The sequence below is a fragment of the Condylura cristata genome, unplaced genomic scaffold (genome assembly GCF_000260355.1).
Source record: "Condylura cristata isolate star-nosed mole 26May11 unplaced genomic scaffold, ConCri1.0 scaffold00029, whole genome shotgun sequence".
Classification (NCBI taxonomy): Eukaryota; Metazoa; Chordata; class Mammalia; order Eulipotyphla; family Talpidae; genus Condylura; species Condylura cristata.
The window spans coordinates 9,942,849-9,967,074 of record NW_004567130.1 but is presented as its reverse complement, the minus strand read 5'-3'; the positions used below and the strand labels follow the sequence as shown (position 1 = coordinate 9,967,074).

Sequence of the window (24,226 nt, the reverse complement as noted above, 5' to 3'; positions counted from 1 at the left end):
GGGGGGGCAGGGGCGCAGGGTGGGGGGGTAGGTAGGTCTGGCCCAAATTGCTCACTAGGTTTTGCCACTTAATCACTAATTCTAGAATCTAGGGCAAGGCAGGTGACCTCAGGAAGCCAGAGAGTTTTCCATCTTCCCTGTGAGGCACGGTGGCTGTTAGTGTACCGGGATGAACAGGTATCTTTCGGCCATGAGGGAGGTGCCAAGCTGCTCTGGGGGGCCGGGGTGGGGAGTGGTGCTGCGGGGCCACCTGGCTTCACAGAACTCACCTCGTAGCCACGCGTCTTAGCTCGGCACCAGTCCAGCAACATCTGCTTGATGCTGTTGGCGTTGGGGACCCCGAAGCTGGTGGAGCGCTGTACGGCTGCACGGGGGCCACCAGGGCTTCTGTGGGGGGGGGGCGGGGGGAGGAGGTATGACGGCAGGGAGTTGCAGTGGGAAACCAGGTCACCAGGCCTCTGGGCGTGGCCCACCCTGCCCCAGGGCCCCCCCCCCCCAAGCTCCACCTTCTCTACCTCAAACTCCTCCCGACACAGCTCGCAGGGGCTCCGCGGGCCCAGCCCCGCCCACACAGATCAGGCCCCGCCCCCAGTCCAGTAAGCCCCGCCCCCGCCCTAGTCCAGGCGCCTCACCCAGCGGCGCCTTCCTTCTCCAGCTTCTCAATCATGGCCTTGCGCGCCTGGGACGCCGAGGTCTTGGGCAGGCTCTGTGTCTTCATCAGCTCTTTCTTCTTCTCTGCCTGGCGTTTCTCTAGTGCCGCCAGGCTGCCGGGCCGAGGGCTGGACTCATCCTCGCGGTCGAAGATACTGCGAGGTATGGAGGTGGCTTAGAATAAGCAGGGAAGGGCAGACCCACATCTCCAACCCTCAGCCCCCTAACTCTCCAAGGATAGGGTTTTGTAGTGTCCAGACCCCGCACCCTGTAGTTATCGCCACAACCTGTAAGGCTGGCTTGCTAGGAGGGGAGCTCATCATACCCATTTTACAGAGGAGTACACTGAGGCTGGACCAACAAGGTGCAAGCCCTACTCTTCAACAGCTTTCCCCTTCGGGAATTTTTCCAGGAGGGTTGTTTTTTTTTCGGTTTCTTGTTGGTTTCGGTTCGAGCACCGTCAACTGATAAAGACACTCGGCATCATCACAGTACAGCCAATAACAACGCACCAGCTCTGGGCCTTCCCATGTGTAGTTTTAACCTTCAAGGAGGGTGGGGCTCTTATCATTTCCACTGAGGCGAGGAAACTGAGGCTCTGGTTTTAGATTTCATAAGACAGAGCAAGAACCTGAACACGTCTCCAATGCCCAGGACCCCTCTGATTCCCAGCCTGATTTCTGAGCCTGTCCCTGTTTTCTAGCAGCCCAGACATACTCTGAGACACAGAGGTGTAGCTCCCCCTACTAAGGCCAAGGGCAAGGGTGGTCTGCAGACACTGTGAAGGCTCACTGGGCAGCTCAGTGTGGTGGGCAGGTCACACTAAGGGTCACCGGAGTGAGCGCTGTTGCAAGTCTCGAGTCTCTCACCTAGCATAGCTGGAGACTAGGTGACCAGCACTCCTGCCTCCCAATACCTATCAGCTCCCAGCGCCTTCCTGAGTCTACTCTGTAGAATGGGTATGCAGTGAGGTTCTCTGGGGGGAAAGAGTCCCTGGGTCCAGGGAGGGAAAGGGAGTAGCTGAGTCCTCTGTGGTTGGGGTAGGTCATGTGCGCACCTGCCCATCTTCTTGGATGAGGAGGAAGACGAGGAGGAAGAAAAGGTCTTGGTCTGCACTGTGGTGCTGCTGCCACCATCTGCAGGAAAGAGGAAGTTGAGAGGGTGAGTGCCTAGGCTGGACACTGGAGGTGGGGCAAGGGGCCATGGTGGTAGCCACAGGTGAGAAAAGTGACAGCTGGACAGAGAGACACACAGATGAAAGTACGGAGAGAGAGTTCGAGGAAGAGCCTGAGGAGGTGGCCAGGCAGGCAGGCACAGGGCGACACCAGGCGGCCTTACTCTCCGAGCGCCTCACAAAACTTGACTCCACTGTGGTGGTCCGGGCCGTCCGTGTGCCATCATCTGGAGGGGCAGGAATTTCAGAGAAGGGTGTGAAGGCGTGGAGGCAGTGCGGTGGGAGCATGCCCACCCCAGCCCTGCGTGGCCCCTTACTGGATTGGACGAGCCGCTCAGTCTTGGTGACAGTGCTGACAGCCGAGCCGTCGGCTGCCCGCTGGCTGTGCCGCGTGGTGGTTTCGGTGGTGGTGTTGCCTCGGCTCTCCCCTGGCCGGGCCCGTGCCTCCTGTAGCCGCCGTTCCCGTTCCTTGTCCCGCTGGTCTGTGCGGGGGACGCCCCATGCATGCCCGGAGGGGCCACCCATCACGCACAGAGCACAAGTGCACGGGTACATGGGGCACACAAGGGGGTGAGGGGGCAACTCGTTAAGCAGACTGAAGACGTAAGGGAAAAGGCCCTCTAGGGGTAGCTGGGAATGAGGGGCCATAACTTGGCAGGGAGCGGGGGGGTGTAGTAGGTAGAGATAAATTTGGGCAGAAAGAGTAAATTTGGACCCCAAAGGGAAAGTACTGGATCCAAGGAGGGAGTTTTTATGGGAATAAGAAGCTAAGTCCAGAGGGAATCTTTAGCCCTAGGGAGGGTGTGCCAGTCCCTGGGAGGGAGAAGCTGGGTGGGGGCAGTAGTGAGTGTGCCTGCACATGGGCACACGCCCATGGAGAACAGCTAGAGAATCCCATGAGAGTAACTGGTACCGGAGGAGTAATTTGATAAAGGGAGAGATGAGCTGGGAGACAAGCTGGCAAAGGGAGCAAGAGGCCCAAAGTCGTGGTGGAGACAGAGGCTGGTCAGCCGTCAGTGGGCCTTGGAGGAAGCAGCCAGATTCAGAGTGGGAGTAACTGAACATCTAGAGAAGCAGATGAATCTAGAATCTGAGGTAAAGAGTCACTGGGTCCAGGGAGGATGTATCTGGGGAAGAAGTAGCCCAGCGAAGGGGAAGCGGGGTGGGGGTGGAGACTAAGGCGGTCGTCAGAGGATCTCAGGAGAGAGAAGCAGCTGAGAGGAGGACCTGAGTTCAGGGAAGGAGTTGACAGTACTTGGAAAAGCAACTGGGTCCCAGAAGGAGCTGGGAGAGAGTGACTGGGTCTAGGAAGGAGAAGAGAAGCTGGCTGGGGACAGTCACTGGGGTGGTCAGGAGAGACAAGCAGCTAGGGATGGGAGCTGGGTCCAGGGAAGGCGGCAAGGGAATGGCTGAGTCTAGAAAAGGAGAAGCTAGGCAGGATGGTTACTGAGCTGGGGCATCTAAGAATGAACCCCAGAATGAGAGGAGGAGCTGGGGAATGGGGCAGCTGGCTCTCTACCTCTCTTCCTTTGTCGGAGCTCACGGAGTGCTGTCCGGATGAGCTTGCGTTCCTCAAAATCTGTGGTCCGATCCAGCTGCAGAAAGAGCCCCTCTCACTGGTGACCTGGTGCCTGCTGGCCTTCACCCCATTCGCCCCCCGTTCACACCACATCTGGCCATACCATCTTGTCCAGGACGCTCTCATCCTCAATGGCCATCAGCTCCTCTGCACTCAGTGGGCTCCGCCTCTCCGATGCTTTGTCCACCTGGGTTTGCTTGGCATCACTGGCCACTTCCACTGCTGCAGAAGGCTCTGCTGGCTCTGGCTCCATCTGCAGGGTGGGGAGAAAGCATGGGCTTCTCTCAGGGGTGTAGATGAAGCTGGGCCATGCCCCCACTGGGCAGGTGACCAGGCCCTTGAAATCACCACAAACCATCCGGACTGCCTGTCCACGGATAGCTGTATTGTGTCAGGCTCAGAGAAGAGGTTTCAGCCTTGTTGTAGGGTTTCCTGTGAACCCAGAATTGTGTTGACACAAGAGCGGCAATAATGGTGAGCTCCATTCAGTAGTAAGCTCTGTCGAAACTAGGCGTTTCACTGTCCCTCGTTAACAGAAAGGGAAAGTGTGGCTCTGAGGCTATATGACTTGCCACAGTCCTGTAACAGTTGAAGCAATCTGGGGTTCTGAGCTGAAGGCACCCTAATTATTGAACTCAAGTTCTTTTTGCTGCTTTCTTCTCAGCCAAGGTGGGCTGTGCTCTGTTCCCGCCAGTTCCCAAGGCCTGGGACCTCCAGGGCCAGTGCCCAGGCTGCGCCCCCCTGCCATGGGGTTGGATCAGAGCCCTCCCTCCCTTGGCAGAGGGCAGTCAGGTGTCTGCCCAAGCCAAGTCCTCTCTGAAGCTTGCCCCTGCTCCCTGACTGCCCACTGAAAACCACCCTCTGAGGGTCCTGAAGCTCCAGCCTCGCCCTTTTCCCACTCGCGGGCTTCTCCCCACCCTCTTTCAGACAACCCCCTGGCCCAAGCATCAGAGCCCCATCCCTCCTGGGGGGCCCCTTGTCCTGCTGTAAGGGCAGGGAAAGCCAAGGTGGCAGCTGTTTCAGAGTCCCGGCCTGGCTGGGGCTGGGGGTGGGGCTGGGACCAGGCCAGGGCCTGCCAGGGTAGCCGCCACACACACCAGAGAAGGGCCAGGAGCCTGCCACCCTCTCGCTTTGGTCTTGGAGCACTCCAGCTCAAAGTGACCCAAACACACAGGTACAGTGAGGCTCAGAGAAGGTGGTGGCACACCTAAGGCCACTCAGCAGAGGCGGTGCCTAGCTCAGACCCATCCCCTACCCCCAGCCCACTGGGACTTACGAGACTGCTGCTGCGGGCAGGGCCGGCAGAGGAGTGGCGGCGGGTGCTAAAGGCAGGTGGATGGGCCACGGGGGTCCCCGCATCCTCAGCCGCTTGGAAGAGGGCCTCAGGGTCTGCAGCGGCCAGGAGCAGCTCACTGGGCTCCAGCTCAGGCTCAAGGTCAGGCACGAGTGGGACCCCCAGGTGAAGACTCAGCACCTCCACCTGCCTGCCCAGCGCATCCAGCCGCCGGCTCAGGGCTGTGGTCTCCCCCCGCAGCTCTTCAGCTGCTCGGGCCACTGGCTCCACGGCAGAGGCAGCCGCCTCAGCTGCCTGGGTCACTGCCGCCCGGCCTGCCTCAGCCACTGCCCGCAGCTCCTCCATGGCCCGACCCAGCTGCTCCTCAAGAGCTACAGCTAGCTCAGACCCCGGCCCCGGTACCCCCGGCATGGCGCTGGTGGGTGTTCTGTGGCAGGGTGACAGGGGCAGTGGTAGGGGCTGCTGCTTCTAGCTGGCAGTGTCAGTCTTTGTAGCTGAGGGCGAAAGCAAGGGCAGTGGGCCTGCCCCGCCCCCGCTGGCCTCTCAGCCTGCCACCAGCCAGCTGGGGCTGCTGCCCAAATAGAAACCTATTCTGGGCGCCCTGTGGTGCGGGGGAGGGGCAGCCTGTCCAAGCAGGCAGTCCAGTAGGCCTAGACTTAGCCCTGCAGAGATCACAGGCCCAAAGCACAGCAAGGCTGCAGGGTCTGAAGGATTACTGAGGCCAGGGGCAAGGAATGGGCTTGCTTGGGCTGCCAAGTGCTATAGCTATGAGGATCCGGCCTGCCACTCCAGAGCCTGCACTGCTTTGCCAGCACGCCATGCTGTTTTAGAAAATCTTTAAACAGATGGGGTAAGTGGAGGCACAGGGAAGCAGCACTTGGAGCAATCTGCTGTGACAAGTGTCTTGTCCCTGAGATAAATGTCCTGAGGTGCCCCGTGGTGCTCAGATCCAGACTGAGCGAGTACCTTAGAGGCACATTATCTGTTTCCCTTGGCTTTAAGTGGGGAAACTGAGGCAAATTGGTGGTAGCAGACCCAGGCACACTGTGGCGCCCTCTCACCCACCCAAAGGTTTCAGCCTTATGCCCCTCCCTCCCTTGGCAGAGAGCAGTGAGGTCTGGCTCTGTGGGGGAAGGGCAGCGGGCAGCTGCCTCCTCCGCAGAGCCAGTGGCTGGGCAGCTGAAGAGCTGCGGGTGCAGAGCACGGCCCTGGGCTGGCAGCTGGATGCTTTCTTGTCCCCTCTCCCTGTCACCCTGGGAGAAGGTCCAAAGCCGGCTCTAGCCATCTCACCTCCACCCAAGTCCTATTCAGTCCCAGATGCAGTACAGAGGCATCACCTGGCGGCCAGGTGGCCCGCTGGGGGTTCCTTCCCGGGCTGAGCTCCCAGCCGGCCGATCCCAGGCTTGGGAATTAATAATGGAAGGGCGCAGAGTATTCAATTCCCGTGGCACCCGCTATGCTGCTGCCTCACTTGAGTGATACCCTCCGCCCGCCATCAGTGCTTCTGCCCAATCCCCCAGAGATGTTGACGCAGACGCTAGTCGCTAATCTCCAATCTTCTAATGGACCTTGGATCTTGGCTGAGCAGATGAGCAGCCCTGCACCTTGAGGCTGAGGTGCATGGGGGATAGGAGCAGGGGCACCGGCCCCGCCGTGGAAGAGGGAAAACACCCTCTCGGAGCCTCAGTTTCCTCATCAGTTCATTAGGAATCAACCCACCGATCCTGGAGTAAGTACCAGGGACCGGCGCGTGGGAAGCCTAAGGCCGGAACTGTGTCCGGTGGCTGCCACCCTGGGGTCTGGTGTTAGCCAGCTGTGGGCACTGCGCAGCTGCCTTCTCTCTCTGGGGGCCTCCGTTTCCCTTTCGTACAGTGGGGAAGTAGAGCACAGGAACCCTGCGACCCCTGGACTCTGAAGCAGTCTGTAGAAGGCGAGGGAGCGGGTGAGGCTGGCGGGCTAAGGACGGACTCACCTTGATGCTGTAGCCTCGCCGGTTACCAGGGGAGGCATGGCTGAAGCTGGTGACCTGAGTAACACTGCCCACCCGGGACAGGGTCCCTGGGTTGCTGATATGGGTGATGGTGCTCTTGCCCCCACTGCTGGTGCTGAAGAGGGTAGGAGGTGCTCGCAGTGTCAGTTCTGGAGGGGAATAAGCTGCTGTTAGGATCAGGTGGGGTGAGGGCAGTGCCAGTCAAGGTGGCTGGCACCCTGCACTCCCAGTGTACCCTTTAGAAACACCCTGTGCTGTGGCCACAGCATCTGTACTACGTACAGTCCTGGGTGGCTACAGGTGCTCACCCCAGCAATGGGGAAGGAGCGGGGAGGCCTACCTGCCCTTTGGTTGCCGGCGGGCAGCAGCACCCGGCCTGGGGAGGCCTGGCCTCGGCCATCCTTGATCTCGATGGTGAATGTAGTCTTCATACTGCCCCCTGGCTCGGCAGTGCCGACAGGCAGTGGGGCACTGGGCTCCTCTGAGCGGGCTGCAGGCCCCCCTGCTCCGTTTTCAAGGGGCCTGGCAGCCAAGCCCCGCCCCCGGGGGGCCTCCTCCCTGGGGCAGCTCTGAAGCTGGGCCAGGGGCCGAGCTGTTCCTGGCTTCTCCTTACTGAACCGGGAGGAGGCAGCACCAGGGTCCCGTAAGGAGGAGCTGGAGGAGGAGGCGGGGGTGGTGCTGATAAGGGAAGGACCCGGGAGCCTTGCAGGGGTGGAGGAACCTAATTCTGCCCGTGGTGGGCCGTCCTGGAGCGCAGCAGCCACAGGAGGGTCAGATGTGAACTTGCGAACGCGGTCCCGTACAGAGCCAGCCCGCCGGAACGGGGAAAGTCCGCTAGCAAGTGGGGTGGGCTCTAGAAGGGACAGGAGAGCTGTCAGTAGCTGGGTGGGATCGGGTGGGCTGCCCAGAGCTTGGGGGGTGGGACCAGGCAGTACCTTGATTCTGGACTGGCTGGCGGGAGCTAAGCACAGACAGGGAGCGTTGGCAGGGACGGGGTCCAGGCATGTCTACAGAGGGGAGGCAGCGGGGCCACGTGGGGGAGAGGAGAGAGTAGATGTGGGGGATCCATCTCTACGGTCCTCTGAGCCTCCCAAACCCTCCCTGTACCCCAACCTCTCCAGTCTCCTGGTCTCCCCCATCAGTTGCGTCTTTCTTCCAGGACCCTCCTTTCCTTCCCGAATTAACCCCAGATGTCCTGGCCGCTCCTGAGGGCTGGGGCTGAGGAAGGATGCCCTGATCCTCCCTGATGATGGGGGGTGGGTGGGGGGCACCTCCCTCCCTCCTTGACCAGCACTGCCCTGGCTCCAGCTGGGAGATGGGTGAACTCCCTTATTGGGGAAAAGAATGTGCCTGAGGCCCGTTGCCTTTCAAGGCTGTGGGGAGGCCTCTGGCCATGGGTGGGGGGCGGGCCAGGCTGGGGGAGGGACACCTCAGGGGCAGTGGGAGGAGTGTCAGACAGACTGGACCTGCAGAGGCTAGAGCTGTTGGGCACAATAACCCATTTTCTAGGCAGGGGAAGGCAGATGCCAGCTGCTACCCCACTGCTGGGACCCTCACCTGCGCTCTTTGTGTCGGAGGGACTTCTGCTGGTGCTGGCAGCGGTGGGCTCCGTGGGGCCAGGCAGGAGCTGCAAGGGAGACAGGGCATGGGCAGGATCTGACTCGCTGACCACAGAGCTCACCTGCCTGGCGCCCCTGCCCCTCATCCAGCCCACCTTGTTGACCACCTGTCCCTCAGTGCAGGGGGGTGCTGGCAGCTCCTGGGTTTCAGGGCTGGTGGCCCTGGGCAGGGTCGGTGGTGGCTCTGAGGCGCCTAGAGCCTTGTCGGCAGGGCATGGGCCCTCGGTAGGCTCCAGCGGAGGCTCAGGAGAGGCAGTGGTGGGTGAACTGATGGGTGAGGCAGGTGACCTGGGTGTGTCCCCAGGTGTGGCCCGCAGCAGGAGTGTCACCGTGGTCACATCCTGGTTGGTGCCTTTAGGGCTTGGGGTTGGTTCTGGGACCTCTACCTGCTGCTTCTGTTCTTCTCGCTCCAGCACCTGAAAAGGAACCACAGAATGCGACCAAGGCTACCCAGACTGGCCGGTGCCTGGGGCAAGGCATGCACAGCAGAGGGGCTGGGCATAGCTTCCTATGGGCACACCTCCATGAGCAAGGGCACCGGCACTGGCAAACCTTGAGTGGTCTCCGATACTCACCCCAGCCTCTTGTACTACCTGGCCAAGGGCAGTTCAGAGAGGACCAGATCCTGATGCCAGGGGTTGGGGATGGCGGATCTGCTGCGGACTGCCATCCTCCAGAGACCCCTGGCACAGGGTCCCTGACCGCACCCTGGCCTTAGCCTGGCTAATCAGGGGAATGGCACGACCAGGGACCCAGTCGCCTCCGCCAGCTGCTTAGAGAAGCTGCACAGCCTGACAGCACTCCACCAGTCGGCGGGGCCTGACATGCAGGCCCTGGCTAGCCAAGGTAAGGATGTCGCTGCCTGGCAGGGGCTGGGGGGCAGCCTTGGGCTGGATTTAAGCTACTGAGGTACCAGGGTCAGCATTTCGAGGAGAGCCCAATGTATGCCCAGAGACTGGAAAGCCAGGGTGATGGCAGAAGCTAAGTGTGGAGATCAGTGAGGGTGGAGATGGGCATTTAGTTGCAGTGGAGATAGGCCTGCTTTGAGGAGAAGGCCTGGTAGAGACAAAGTCTGGAGTTGGGGACATGTGGCCAGGGTTGAGGTGGGGAGAGAGCAGAGACGTGAAATAGAACCAGTGTCCCGCAAACACAAGCTTGGGGGGGGGGTCCCTCTCAGTGGAGTACCAGTCTTGCAAAGACAGACAGCAGGTGCTCTGTGCTGCTGGCATCTGTGGGCACAGGCCACTGGCCCCCCTTCCAGCACGCTCGCACCCCTTACCTCACACTGTTCAAGCCTGTGGGCTGCCGGTCCCTTGCTGTTCTCACTTGAGTCACTGTTGGGAGTACCACTGCACAACCTCCCAGCCAGGGTGGCAGCTGGAAGGGAAGGAGAGTGGCTGGGAGGTGCCATGGGCAGCGCGCAACAGAGCGGGGTGGACCAGGGCAGGACACATACCCTCAATCTCCTGGGCCCGCACACGGCGGATGGCGGCCCGGATCAGCTTGCGTTCTTCATATTCACCGGCACTTCGCAGCTGTGGGAAGAGCCCGGTGTTGGGCTTTGGAGTCCAAATCGGCTGCTCTGCTCCCACCCGCCCCGACATCGCCGAGCCTCACCAGCACGGTCAGCTCCTCCACATCGCTCATGGACTCCAGCCGCCCCGCCAGCCGTGCCAGAGCGGCCCGCTGCTCAGCCTCCCGCTTCTGAGAGCTGCAGGGACATCATGACTGTAACCCCCACTGCCATGGCCTGGTCGTGAAGGATGTGGACTGAGGGTAGGGACCAGGACAGGGACCCCACAGCAGAGAGGCAAGTAGCTCTGCATATCCCCTGCTACATGTGGGCGTATAGTGTGCCCATGGATGTTACCACTGATAGCACATGCTGGGATAGGCTGTCCATGTGGGCGCGACACCACGGTGATGGGCATGTAACCCCTGACCACAGATCTGTGTGTGTACCCCAAATGGCAGCAGTGTGCCCTGGGGGTAGCACATTACTACCCACCGACACACCAGCTGAGCCCCAGTATACATCCCCACCTGCATGGCTGACCCCTGCCACTCACTGCAGCCAGTTCTCCTTGTTGTCCTGCCGCTCGGCCCGGAAGCGCTTGGATGCCAGGGCCTCCTCCTCGCGCTCCAGCTCCTGCCGCTGCAGCTCTCGGATGGCTGAGCGGATGCGCCGCCGCTCTGCCAGATCTGCTGTGACCTCCAGCTATGGGGCAGGCGGGGGCGAGGGGCTGGTCATTTTGGCTGCTGGGGCAGAGGGCGGGCATTGGCTGCCCACGGCTCTGCCTGGGGCACAATGAGTGATCTGTCTATGTTCCCCCTATCCCAAGCCTGTCCCCTCCCTGCCCGCCCACCCAGGATCTCCTGGGGAGACCCAGCTACTAAAGCCCATGCTCCTGGTCAGCCTGCTGTGCATGATGGCTCACAGTGGAGCTGGCAAATGCCCACCTGTGCCAGGCAGCATTCCTTCCTGCAGCTCTACCCCTGCCCCTCAGAGTTCCACATCTAACCCCTGAGAGCGAGGGACACATAGCAGGAGGAGGAGGACCCACCCTCCGGGTCCCCAACAGTGTCTCTGGAGAAGGAAGGTGATTCAAATAGCTGGTGCTCCCTGGTGAACAAGGGAGACTCGCATGGTCTAGTCAAAGCACCACAGCCCTGCTGAAGGGTGGCTGCCTCATCCACATTGGTCAGATGGGGAGACTGAGGCAGGGCCAGGTGCTCAGAAGCCCCAGCACCCTGGTTGGCTGGGACTGTATTGTTCCCTGCTGGTCCAGTCCTAGACACCATGCAAGGGGCCCAAGTGGTAGGAACCATCCCCCAGACAGATAAAGCGACGGATAGGGGCCACCCAGGACCCTAGAATGTTCATGAGGAACAGGCACTCTCACCAGCTTCTTAGCCCCTCAGTCACTGGGGACTTGGGGGATGGCTGGTTTAGGCAGGTCCAGGAAAGGTCTCCTTCTCCGAGCAGTCAGCCAATTCACACCTCACCCCCCACAGAGCCTCTGGCTCAAGGAAGAGAGGATTGGCCCAGGGCCCACCCAGGAAGGTTTTGGCAGAAATAATCCTGCAGTGTAAGACTGAGCTAGATGGGGGCAAATATAGGTAAAGGTGATTTCTTCTGCCCCCACCTTCCAAATCATTTGGGGGCAGGATCCAAGAATTCTCTACCCCCTTTTTAAACTCCCTCTTCCTGCTTCATGGGGGGAAGCCAGGTATGTGTGGGGATAGGTTTTTGTAAGGAATGTGGCTGGCCCAGCTCATCTGGGACTTTACTTGTTCCAGTCTGAAGAGAACAGGCAGAGTCCTGGAGGATTCCAGGGTCCCTTCAGGTTCCTCATTCCTGAGGAGCTATGGAGGGGGTGGGGTTCTGAGGCTCAAACCAGATCCCCCAGCTGGCTCCTGTCCCATTCCAGTACTGGCTAGGTGGCCAGGAGCATGTCCTTTAACCTACATGTGTCTTAATTTTCTCATTTGCAAGATGGAACAGTGGTTCCCACCTCAGGGCAATGGGTGGGGGTGGGGGCAGGGCTTGGGGTCCCTCCCTCCACATAGCTAGGGCTGCTATAAGCATCAAACCCCAGGCTCAGTTCCAGCCACTCAAGAGGAGAGAGAGGAAAAGGCAAATGAGGACGAGATACAAGAGGTATCCGGATCATTTATTGAGATGCTGTATGTTTGGGGACACCCCCCACCCCCACCCCACAACCAATGCTTGGCCTAACCCTAGCCTTAGGGAAATCCTAAACATTTAAGTAATTACTCCCATTTGACAGATGAAGAAACAGGTTCGGGAGGAAGCGCATGGTCGAGTGACCTGTACATTGGCTTGAACCAAGTCTTTCTGAATCTGGGGACCCCTGGGCTGAGGTTAGCTCTGTTACAGGGGTCTGTCACAATGGGTACCTCAAGGACCTTGGCACTGTATTGGGGACCCCTCTAATCTGGATTGGAGGTACCTTGGGAACTCAGCATAGCAGAAGGAGGGAGAGTGGCTCACCGGCCACCCCCAATCTACAGACCTGGCCTTCCCCTGTACTACACTTGGAGACTGGGGGCCTGGGGCATAGCTGATGCAGCCCTCGGTGCAGAGAGTAAAGAGGTTCCGAGATGCAGACTAGCCTTTGTCTCCTAGGTCCCCCTTCCCCCTGCCCTGGGCTCCAGAGGTGGGGTCTTTGTCCCAGGAAAGGCCCGATGTGGGAGCTTGGCCACCTCTGCAACCTCTTGGGAGCCTCAATGTCCCCAAATGGAAAGTGGGAGCCTCTGTCCATTCTCCCTAAATGGGCGGGGCGGGGCTGAGGAATGGACAGCCTCATTCCACGACCCCCCTCCCCCATGACCTTCCCTTCGGGCCTGGAGGCAAAGGTTCTCTCACAGTGTCCCTGCTGTGTGTCCTGCCTCCCCGCCCGCCCGTGTGGAGAGGGCTGTGGGAGGGAGGGAAGGAAGTACAAAGCGCCATTGTCCACAAGGGAAAGGGAAAAGGGATGGGGCGGTTTCTGAAGTTGCCCTGTGAAATCCTCGCGGGAGGAAGGAAGGCGCTTCCTCCTCCCGGGGGGCCAGGCCTCCCCATACTTTCTGCTGTGGGGGGTGTCCGACCCGCATCTCTCTGGGCTTCTTCCCCTCAGCACAGTGGAGGCCGCTTTCCAGCGCTCACCCCGTGCCAACTGGGGCACCCGCCCGCACTGGAGCGCAGTCACGCCAGGGGGCGCTGAGGGCCCGCAGGCTCAGGACCCGCCCCCAGCCGGGCTCCCCGACCCCTCTCCAGCAGCCCCGGCTGGAGGGGGGCCGCACAGGAAGGCCCCGGCCACCGCCGGCTTCATGCCCCGACCACCGCCGGCTTCATGTCCCGGCCAGAGAGGAAACCGCGGTTCACACCGTGTGAGCAGCTTCCCCGGGTCACTCAACCCGGGAGTGTGGGCGCCCGAACTCCAAGCCCGGAGCGAGGCGGAGGGGCGCGCGGCGCGCACGTCCCCAGGTGCCCCCGCCGCGGAGCCCCTCGCCCGGCCTCAGGAATGTGAGGGAGCCTAGACCGGAAGCGGCTGCCCAGTCCCCGAATCGGCCCGACGTCGGGGCGCGGGCCAGCGTTTCCTTAAAAGGCTCGGCCCTGCAGGGAGGAGCCCGTTTCGGGACGCCCCCGTTCCTGCCACGAGGCCAGCGGGGCCGGCCGGCGCGCAGAGACGGCGGTGTCGCGCACTGGAGAAACCGGCCCGGGAGGGAGACTGGGGCGGCTCAGCCCACAGACTCGAGGGGCGGGATCCGCCCTCCAACCTTCCCTCCCGCTAGCTCGAAACCCTTTTAGCGTGTGCAAACCCGCAAGGTGATAGGGGCTGGCGGATGGAGACCCGGGGTCTCAGCGGACCCCGGGTGGCGGGCGCTGGAAGGCCCCTCTGGAATGCTCTCGTAAACCCCTGTTAGGATTCTGATTTCCTGAAAGGAGGTCGCTGACAAAAACCTTAGGAAATCCATTCCCTCCAGGGGCACACAGGCTGCGGTGATGGCAAGACACCCACAGTCTAAGAGGCTGGCCTGAGGACATAGGCCTAGTGCCTCGGTGGGTCACGGTAGTGGCCAGGCTAGTCTGGCTGGGTCCAGCCTTAACCTCCAGAGGAATGGGGAGGAGGAGATAGGTCGCGGTAAATCTTTAATTTTCCCCCTGGACAAGGATCAGGGACTGGGAGGTGGGGCTGTAGCTCCTCCTCCAGTTCAGGTGCTCCTGTCCTTGCTGGTGGGCATACGTCTGCCCTGGTGTGCCCACAGCCTCCCTGTGAATGTGTGTGGAGTGGGGGTATTTAAGAAGAGGCTGAGGAAGGGGATAGCGGGCCCATTCTAATTCAGGGTCCAGGCCCATGTCTCATTTTCATCCCAGTATCAGCTCCAGGACTTAGACAATATATGTACACAACCCCTCCTCCCATTTTATAGGTAAAGAAGCTGAGGATCACAGTGGGAAAACGACAGGCCAGACGTTATAGGTGTGCCCCCAAGGCCACCTCTACAGGCTCTTCTGACCTTGATTTACCCAGGACACTGGGTTCCTCATAGGATTTGTTTGGATCCGGTCACATCCTCTTTCTATCTGGGACAGGGGGTTTCACCTCTAAGCCACAGTGTCCTCCTGGCTCTCAGAACTCTGTGACCATTCTGTGAGATTGCGTGCTCAGCCAGAAGCCCCTCTGCTGGGTCCTGGCTGTCACTGTTCCCACTGGACCAGCTTCCAGGACAGGTGTTTGCTTGGGAGAGGCAATTCCAGTCTCCCCACACCTGTGGCTGCACATGGGCGAGTCCTCAGCAGTTACTGTTTAAACAGGTGGTGGCTGTGGGGGGCTGGGAGGGACCAGGTCTTAGCACCTGGCATACACATGCCATGGGGGCCTCTTTATCAGTCATGCAGAACCAGCCTAGTCCTGTTCCCCTGAACCTTCCTCCAGCCCCCTCCCCCCATCATCACCTCTTGTCAGCTGAGAGGGAGCCTGGAAAGGCCCTGCCTCTCCCACGTGACTTGCCTGCCCCCGATAGTGGAAATGATAGGATCACTTACCAGCTTCCGCAGGGCTCCCTCATCCAGCCCAGCTAAAGCCTCGTCCGCCATCTTGCTGGCCCCTAGCTCCATCTGTCCCCTCGTGGTGAGATCTCCAGTACTAGGGGCACCTGACACCAGCCGGGGGTTCTGCAAAGAACAAACATTAATCAGGCCTGTGGGGCCTATAGAAACCCGCTCAGTCATGCCTCAGTTTCCCTTTTTAACCTATGATCATCTACTGCTGTCCCATCCTTGCTACCTCTGATGTAGCTCCTTGTTGGAAATTGCCTTCTGCCCTGGTGTGGTATGCTGGAAAACTCACCAAACCAAGAATAGGAGTCCCTGGTCCCAACCCAGCCAGCTCAACTGCCAGCCTGCTGTGTGGCCTAGGCTGGGCCCTCATCCTAAGCATCAAAGGGAAGGGAGGGAAGGGAACTGAAGCCAGGCCTCAGCCAGGCCCACCCAAGCTGCGCTCACCACCAGGGGGTGCCCACCAGACTCTATAGTTTCCTGCCCCACCCACCCATCCCCAGAGCTGGTTCAAGCCCCCACTTGTCTTTAAAGCTCAGCCTCTGGCTGTGGACTGAGCCCCCCCCCCCCCATGTCCAAGTCCTTGCTGCCACTGCCACTGCTGTTTTCCCAGGTAGCTTAAGCTATTGGAAGTAACACTTGTCTTCCAGTTCTTGGAGCAGCCCTCTCTACACACCCCTCTCCACTCCTCCCCTTCCTCCTGATGCTGTCTAGATCTGATGAAGACAACGCCTCCTGTCAATTCACTTAGAATTCAGTTCCCCAGCTGAAAGGTCCCTCAGAAGCTGACCCATACAACCTCTGGATTTAGGCAAATTTGAATATTAGATAGGGCAAGGGATTTGTCAGAGGGAGGAGATCCCAAAGACACAGCGGGTAGTGAGGAATTTAATAAAAATCTTGGCCATTTGAGCCTCTGAAGCCCTTAGTGTCCCCAGGAGTCCGGGACACTCCCTCTTACTCTGACACTCTGCATTAAAGACGACCCCTAAATCCTGGCCCAGCCTCCCAGTGTAGCTCTTTCTTTCCTCCTGCAACTCTGATGTCTTCTGGAATTTGAGGGCCACTGTCTGACACACCGTAGGTGCTTAATCCATCATGACTGAAAGGGTGCCAGGTCTGCCACCCCCAACTCATCCCTCAGCCATCCCTTCCCCTCCCCAGAATAGTCACTGATTGAGTCACCCAGTGCCATAAATGGATCTGGGGGGTATCCTAATCCACACAGTTGGGGTTCTTCCTACTCTACCTGTTCAAGTTGCTGCTTGCTTTTGCCGTGGAGTAAGTTCCTAACCTGTTGGAGTTCTTGTCTCTTACCTACCTACTTTGGAATAAGCTCCAGAGTCGCTCAGGGTTGCTGGTTTTAGGTTCTGAACCCTCTAAGCCCCCCCCCCATGTCTTCTGGGGGTGCCTAATGCTTAATCCAGGATGCCCAGGGGGCTGCCAGAAGTCTCTTTCTCCTCAGAGATCCTAGTGCTGCCGTCCTTCAGTCCCCAGTCTCTGCCACACATTCTGAGGTCCCTGGAGATTGTGAGAGGCCTCAGGGAGATGTGGAGCTTCCCCAAGTGTCTGCCTCCTGGGGGTCATGGAGCCCCCTGGAGATCCGTGAATGTCCATCCTGCAGTCTCAGAAATTTATCCCATGGCTTAGAGCCTGCGCGGGTAAGTGGGGAGTCCCAGAACCCCTATCCAAAAATTTGGGTTCTAGTGCAGACTGGCTGGGGGTCTTGGTGCTGCCGGGGACCCGCTCACCCACCTCTGTGTCCGGCCCGCCCGTCCGGCGCGGGCTCGGGTTAGCTCGCTCAGAATCCGACAGATGGACTGGGTTCAGTCAGGCGGAAGGCGCCCCGACCTGGAATCCAGGCCCGCTCAGCAACCGTTCTGGGATTCTGCAAGCACCGCCCGTCCAGCGACGCCTGCAACTCCTTCGGCTCCGCCCTGTACTGCAGCGCCAGCCAATCGCTGGGATGCACCCGCCCACCGTCTTGTCCCATTGGGGAAATTCAATTTGACGGTCACGCCTCTGGGGTAGGTCCCGCCCGGCGCGGGCCTGGGTTGTCGGGGATTGTAGGCTTGCAGCAACTGTCTGCGGCCTTGGCTGGTCGGGTGGGCGTCGGTACGGGCATGCAGCTTAGCGTCAAAGTCGGGAGCGTGCCTTGAGCCGGGGTAGGAGGCCGGCCTCGTCTGAGGGGCCTCAGAACAGTCCCTCTCTGCCGCCTCTTTGTTCGTGGGACTAGGTCCCCTCCCTCAACTCCGCCCCCTTCTGGAGTCAGGTCCTGGGTTTGGAGGAGGCCCCCAAGTTCCTTTTGAGACAACTGGGCCCAGCCACCTCAAAGCTGGGACTGAGTGGCTGTCAGCACCTTGACTCCATATTGAAGTATTTCAGGGACCAACTGGGAGGGAGCAAGATCAAACAACAGCCCTTTCCAAGTCAGACTTTTGCACAGACATTACCCTCATCTATCATGTATGTTTCTCCCTCCCTTCCAAGCCCTTGGGGATTAGCCTCTTGGGGTGGAGTCAAGATTCACAGTCTAGAAACGGGGAAAATGCGTCCCAGAGCGAGCCAACTTGTCCAAGACCTCACAAGGAATCTTGACCAAAGAGCTGTTTCCACTTTGTAAAGTCACTCCCCTGTAGAGCTGCGGTATGGCACCTGGGAGTTTGGGATATGGAGTCCTGGCCAAAGAATAACAATATGAATATTGTTTATTTTATACTTGCCATGTACCAGGCATATAACCCCAGTTTGGAGGATGTAGTTTGACATCCATTTGCCCTACCTGACCTAGCTGTGACCTTATTCTACAGAAGATTCAGGTCCTCCAAGGCCAAGTCAGGTCTACTTCAAAACTCGTTGCTCCTCTTGGCACAGCCTGGTGGGGTGGGCCACACCTAGGCTAGAAGGGAAGCTCAGAGCCTGCCGGAATGGGGTTTCTGGCCCCGATGAATGACCTGCTTCCTGCTAGCTTCCTTCTCTCCACTTCCAAGGCTGAGAGGAATGACACTGGTGAGTCTCTTGAGTTCCAGCTTAAAATGTGGCACATCTACCAGAAGAGTTCTGGTTATACAGAAACGATTCATGGGTCTTGCCCTGCCCTGACACAGTTTGGGGGCCTCCTCCAGCCTCTTTCCCTTCCTCCTATGAAGGCAGGGCAGGGCAGGATTGTGGTGGTAAAACAAAGATCAAAGGGCAGCTAATGCTGCTGATGAAACTTGCAAGCACTGCCCTAGAAGGATTAAATGTCCTGAGAAGAGGGTCCTGGCATTTACTGAGCTAGACACAGCGTGTCTACAAGGTCACCACGTGCAAGACAAGCATCATCAGAATCTATAGAAGAGGAAATTGAAGCTCAGGGAGGTAAAGGCACTTTGGACTAGTAATGGCATTTAAACTTGGGTGGAATTCTGTCTCGTGCAAAAGCCCCTGTGCTATAATGTGACTAGGTTGGGGGAAATCCTGGAAGGCTTCTCAGAGGAGGTAGTGTGCCAACTGATCCTTGAGAGGCAATGTGACAGGGTCACTTGTGAATAAAGACTAGGAGGTTTGTAAGTGGGAAGAGAGAGATGGGTTGTAGATGGAGCAGAAAATGGAGATGATGAAAGCGGTCCCATCAGTGAAAGGCCTTGAATGCCTGGTGAGCAGGGTAGACAGATCTTGTGGGTACTGAGGAGACTTAGGCCTCAGTCTGACTATCTGTGAAATGAGGGGATTAAACTGCTGCAGGTCCTCCCAGGGCAAGGGGCTATAATAGGAAAGGTTCAGATTTCTCCAGACCAACCATAGACTGGCAGAGTGGAGAGCAGCTTGAGCAGCTCAAGGGCCAAGGGTAATATTTTGCTACAGGGCCTAAGTCTGTGAATAAATAGTTTACCAAGCTGGCAGTGCCAGATCCCTGAATCACTCTGGCATCACTCCCTCCCGCCCCCCATGCTCCCCAGCCAAGCTCCTGCAGAGAAAGCAGGAGGCAAACTGGGCGATGGGTCTTAGTCCTTGCTTCACGCCATGTATTCTTGGTCCCCTCAGGGCCTTCATTTCCTCATTTGCAGTTTGGAAGAGTTGTGCCCCATGCATTCTAGACCAGACAACATAAAATTCCAAGAGAGAACTCCCTCTTGGGACATGCTTACAAGTAGCTGTGAGGCTAGGCAAGGCCAAGGCCTAGGACATCTGAAGGAGTCCAGAGATTGCTGGGCCCTGGGAAGGATGGAGGGTTAGAGATGTGCTGCTGCTGGACCTGCTATTGGGGTCTAGCCTAGGATGAAGAGGGGAGAAGTGGTGTCTGAACTCTAATGTTATAGAGAACAAAGCCCTCACTTGCTGTCAGGCATGCTGAGGGGATAGGGAAAGGCGACCTCGAGAGGGGGGGACTTCATGGGCAGAGGAAGGGAAGTGGAGCTTTTGGGAGGAAAATCAGGTAGATGAAGCTGGAACATGGGGCTCCTAGGGGAGAAGAACTGTTTTTTTCCAGGATTGGCTGGATCCAAGGACCTTCTTTCAGGGCAGAACTGGAGGTCCCCAAGGTCATGACCCGCAGTCCCAGAAGTGAGGCTAGGGACGTGTTTGACAAACCAGTTTGGCAAGGCCATATCCTCCATGAGGTCATTCGGCTGCTGTTCTCAGACAGTGCCAGGGAAACTTCCTGTCTTGGAGGAGAAGGGGGCTCAGCCTCAGGGGCGGGGCGGGGTGGGGGGATGGAAAAGGAATGACATTTCAAGCTTCCCAGGAAGCTCCCTGGGAAGGACAAGGGGGCTCGAGACATCTATTGGGCTGTGGTGAATCCCAGGAGACCACCTCATGGAAAAGGAGAGGGTTCTGGATGGACTGACTTTGTGTGTGTGTGTGGAGGGGGTGGAATCCCAGATGCCTGATGTCTATGCTCATGACAGGGCCCCTGTGTAACTGCTGCCCAGTTACTGGGAACCTGATGGCACCCCTGTATTAGTACCTAAGTGGCAATTTTGTCACCATGGCCCTCATAAGTGGGACCTTTATTATACAAATGAGGAGACAAGCTCATGAGTTCAAACCATGCCAGGATTTGAACCCAGACCCCTGTTGGTAACCACTGTACCCTGGCCTCTGTTATTTGGGAATCTCTGCTCACATGGGGCCTTGCCATATTTCTTAACTACTTGGGATCATAGAGTAACCTGAGTGTGGAGACCTGAAGGGGCAGACTTCAGGTGACAAAGCAGTTGTTTTTCCCTCAAGGCCTGGCATAGCCAAGTATGAAATCACAATACCTGGCACAAGTTGACCACCTTCTGTGTGCCACTCACTCATTTAATCTCACTGCAGCCCTGTGAGGTAGGTGCCAAGATTATGTCCATTTTACAGATAAAGAAACTGAGATTTGGTGAGGGGAAGTCTCCCGTCCCAGCTGACCCAGCATGTTGGTAGTATGGTTAGCATTTGAACCCAGGTGTGAGGGCTCTTCCCCTTCATGGTGAATATGCAGCCCCTTTGCAGGTTCTGGAGGAAACCAGGGTCCAGCCCATAGTTTCCATGCAGGCCTGGACTCCCTGAGGCAGGCAGAAAAGTGCTGAGGTTGCGGAAACCGCTCTGAATCTTCCCAGAGGAGGCGGCCACGGTGGGAGGGAGTGCACGGTGCAGACCTCAGAGCCAAGTGTAGACGTGGCGGCTGGACCCACTGCAGGCAAGGGAGGGCAGGCGGGTGGGGCCCAAACCTTAACCCGGCCTCCCAGCCCTGTTCCCAGCCATTCCCCAGCCAGGCCCAGCCCTGCCCTCCCTCCTCACACCCCATCTGGGTTTGAGATGAGGTCTCTGCCTAATAATAGCTGAATGGCAGCAGAGGCATTGCCAGGAGCAGCAGCTACTCGGGGGTGGGGGTCCCCCATTGTCTTATGCTGACGTAGAACAGGTTTCAGAACTTTAAAAATAATAGCAAGAGCTTGTGAAGTGCATCGTGTGCCAGGTGTTGTGTGTAAGACCCAGTCCACAGTAATTCATTTCTTTTGCATGACCACCCGGATGCAATATGATTGTTATTCACTCATTTGCTGCTAGAGAAACTGAGGGTCAGAGGCAAGCAGCTCAGCTCTGCTGACCATGGCAGCGGTCCACTGCCGAGTGTGTGCAGGACCTCTGCAGCTCGCTAAGCACTGTCCATTTTCCATGGACTCCCCACAGCATTAGGACGCAGCGCCCATTTATTTAGATGACGTAAAAAGAGATCCAGGCAGAAAAGGGACAGCAGCAAGGGGCACAGTCGAGACTCAACTCCAGGATTCTAACTCCAGAGAGGTTATGACCTTGACTTCTGGAGTCAGACGAAGCTGAGTATGCTGCTGTCATCACTGCTCCTTGGCTGTGTGGCCTTGGAAATTCACATCACCTGCCTGAGCCTGTTTTCTCTTCTGTGAAATGGGTTTGTTTTTGTTTTTGTTTTTGTTTTTTGAGATGATTCTAATACCACTTGCCAGCTATTAAGTCAGTTGTGGGGGAGTAGGAAATTTACATCATGCATTCCCCACTCAGTTCTCACAACAGACTCCTTTCCTATCATCTTACACCCATTTTACAGGACAGAAATGTGTATTTCAGAGACAGAAGGGACATACCCAAGACCAACAGCAGTGAGGCAGGATCTGAGCCCGGTGCTGAGTCCAGAGGTCCAGTGGTCATCTCTTTTATACTTTGCCCCAGATACTGAGCCCCAGAGGGGATGTGGGCTGTATCCAACATATCACACAAGAATTCCAGACCCATTCTTTCTTTCTTTTTGAAAGATTTATTTATTTATGCATACAGAACTGGGGTACAGGCCAGAGATGCAGGGGCGGTGAGAGGATTCACCTGAGACAGAGTGGGGAGCAGAACAGGCTGATTGATGAAGTACACTGCTGAGGGGAGCAGCGGGCGGGTCAGGAGAGGTCTGCCGTGCCATGTGGGTCACCTCCGGGTGGGGATCATACTCATGCTGAAGTGGCTTTAGCTTCTTAGTGCTGTGCTTTAACTCGCTGCACCACCAGGGAGGGCCTCTTTCTTTCCTTTTTAAAGATTTTATTTCTTTATGCATATAAGAGCTGAATGGGGCTCAGGCCTGAGGTGTGTGGTGGGGGTGAGAGGATTCATCAGACACAGAATGGGCAGCAGAACAGGTGTATCTACTGAAATCCACAGCTGAGGGAAGCAGTGGGCAAGACAGGGAGAGGTCTGCTGCGCCATGTGGGTCAGCTCCCTCGCCGGGGATCGAACTCTGCAGTTGCTGAAAGCTTCATAGTGCTGGGACTCTTGTGCCACCAGGAAGGCCCACTAGACCCATTCTTATGGAAAGGACATCAGGGGGAGAAGGCGTGTCTGCCAGCCCCAGGTCACGGTATCTCCATGCTTGGAATACAAGATATTCTAGCCTAGTTCCAGGGTTCTGAAAAAAATGTGCTAATGAAGAAAGATGTGAAAAAAATATATTATAAGAAAATTAAATACATTTAAAAAAATTCCCTATTCTTCCAAAAGCTAGAGCAAGAATCAGATTTTTGGGAGGCCTGGGCGCCAGACTCCAGATTCACCTGGCAGAGGGGGAGGTCCTTTCTGACTAAAGTGGACCAGGGAAGGCTGGAAGAGAGCTTCACGCTTTGCCTAAATCCTCATTTGTCCATTCATTAACCAAGTCACCTGCCTCACTTTCTTACCTTTCAAATGTGGGTGTTAAATGATTTTGGGTCCTCCCTGGTGGCCTAAGGCTTAAGTCTCACCACTAGGGCTTGAGTTCGATCCCTGGACAGGCTGCTGACCCACATGGCACAGCAGACCTCTCCTATCTCACCCACTGCTCCATTCAGCTGTGTATTTCAGTAGATTCACATGTTCTCCCACTGTGTCAATGGTGAATCTTTTCACAGCCACCCCCCCCCCAAAAAAAAAAAACACAGCACCTCTGGCCTACAACTCGGTTCTACACACACACAGACTTCGATTATTTGTTTTCTGTATGCAGAGCCCTTTGCAAGTCAAATTGGAAACTCCTCCCATCAGGACAATCTATTCCCTCACCTGTTGAATCTGGGCTCACTCATGTAACTTATTTGGCCACTAGAATGCAGCAGAGATGACTGCCAGTTTTGAGCAGTTTCGAGCCTGGAACTTCTAGGGACTTGAAGGTTCCACTTATCCTCTTGGAACCCTCAGAGCTGACATGTGACTAACCCTGGGCTGTCTTGCTCAAAGGTGAGAGACCACTGAAACAGAAACTAGCTGTCCTTGCTGACCTGGTGGTCAGTTACACCTGAGTGGACATTGGTGAATGAATAAGTCCAAGCGGATTGCTGAAGGATGTCTAGCTAAGCCCAGCCCAAACTGCCAGTCCATGAACTCACGAGGTAAATTCATGGCTGCTGGTTTAAGGCACTGAGTTTTGGGGTGGTTTGTTATGCAGCATTGCTCTGGTGATTGATACCTGATATATAGTTTTATTCAGTGTAATTAATGGCAACTATTACAATGAAATCAAATGTCTCAGTGGCTTAACTCAGAGTTTATTTCTTTTATCTGATGTAGGTCAGTGGTGCCACCAGGGAGGGTCAGAAAGATGGCTTTCTTTAGACTAAATCTTGGCTCTATGAAAACCATCCCCTTCCAAACTACCTGTAGGGTTTTTCCAACATGGGAAGGGAGCAGGGAAAGAGGGTCTGGGGCAAATGTGCTAGAAGTATGGAGTCTGGGCATTCTGAGAAACCTCCCATTCACTGAGGAGAAAAAGTACAAGCAGATGAGAGGTGACTTCCCCTCTTTCGCCCTCCTCAGCCCCATTTATTCTAGCTCTGTGCCTCCTCTTGCAGTGTGAGCATTGTTGACACTTCACGAAAGACTCAGCAAACAGAGATCCATATCAAGATACCACTCTAGGTTGTGGGGAGCTCTAGAAAGAAGAAGCCACTGCAGTGGGAGCACATACTAGGGAATGCTTTAAATTATTTGTAAAGTTGTGTTTTAGTGGTTATCCTGGGAGATCAGAGAAGATACCAGGAAATGATTATGCTCAGAAATTTGATAATCCAAGAGCTGGCCTTGGAGTGAGGGGTGGCATTCCAGGCAGGGGGAATAGGATGTACAAATGCCCAGGGGCAGGACCAACCTGCAGAAACTGATGGAGGATCAATATGACAGGAGTTTGAAGGGTAAAAGGAGAGACTGGTGCAAATGAGAAGGAGAAGGGAGTAGGGGTCAGACCAAGGGTCCCTGTGGGCAGAACTGGGCACATAATTTGTGGAACCTGCTACAAAATGAAAACACGAGGCCTTTTGTTTAAAAATGAAGAATTTCAAGATGACAACAATAGAACATCCTTGACGGTGGCCCTGCCTGTGAGGGCTGCAGTGAGGCACAGGG

General features: G+C 57.0%; 1 protein-coding gene across 4 annotated transcripts in view; it reads right to left on the bottom strand.

Annotated features, from left to right (window-relative positions):
- The window catches only part of SMTN (smoothelin), a 21,008-nt gene extending 4,226 nt beyond the window's left edge, over positions 1 to 16,782 (bottom strand). Inside the window, exons 1-19 of one of the 4 annotated variants that reach the window (XM_012731017.1) lie at positions 16,628 to 16,702; positions 14,861 to 14,989; positions 10,377 to 10,525; positions 9,925 to 10,018; positions 9,764 to 9,842; positions 9,587 to 9,684; positions 8,403 to 8,723; positions 8,246 to 8,315; positions 7,624 to 7,695; positions 7,029 to 7,541; positions 6,671 to 6,837; positions 4,681 to 4,785; positions 3,508 to 3,657; positions 3,345 to 3,420; positions 2,143 to 2,307; positions 1,990 to 2,052; positions 1,709 to 1,787; positions 633 to 806; positions 270 to 387 (exon numbers count right to left, since the gene is read on the bottom strand). In XM_012731017.1, coding sequence (XP_012586471.1) covers positions 270 to 387; positions 633 to 806; positions 1,709 to 1,787; positions 1,990 to 2,052; positions 2,143 to 2,307; positions 3,345 to 3,420; positions 3,508 to 3,657; positions 4,681 to 4,785; positions 6,671 to 6,837; positions 7,029 to 7,541; positions 7,624 to 7,695; positions 8,246 to 8,315; positions 8,403 to 8,723; positions 9,587 to 9,684; positions 9,764 to 9,842; positions 9,925 to 10,018; positions 10,377 to 10,525; positions 14,861 to 14,932 — 2,565 coding nt within the window. In that variant the 5' untranslated portion in view covers positions 14,933 to 14,989; positions 16,628 to 16,702. Of the gene's footprint in view, positions 1 to 269; positions 388 to 632; positions 807 to 1,708; positions 1,788 to 1,989; positions 2,053 to 2,142; positions 2,308 to 3,344; positions 3,421 to 3,507; positions 3,658 to 4,680; positions 4,786 to 6,670; positions 6,838 to 7,028; positions 7,542 to 7,623; positions 7,696 to 8,245; positions 8,316 to 8,402; positions 8,724 to 9,586; positions 9,685 to 9,763; positions 9,843 to 9,924; positions 10,019 to 10,376; positions 10,526 to 14,860; positions 14,990 to 16,627 lie in introns of all 4 variants that reach the window. The other 3 variants (XM_004690916.1, XM_012731015.1, XM_012731016.1) reach the window with 3 other exon arrangements.
- Between the last annotated feature and the right edge of the window lie 7,444 nt (positions 16,783 to 24,226).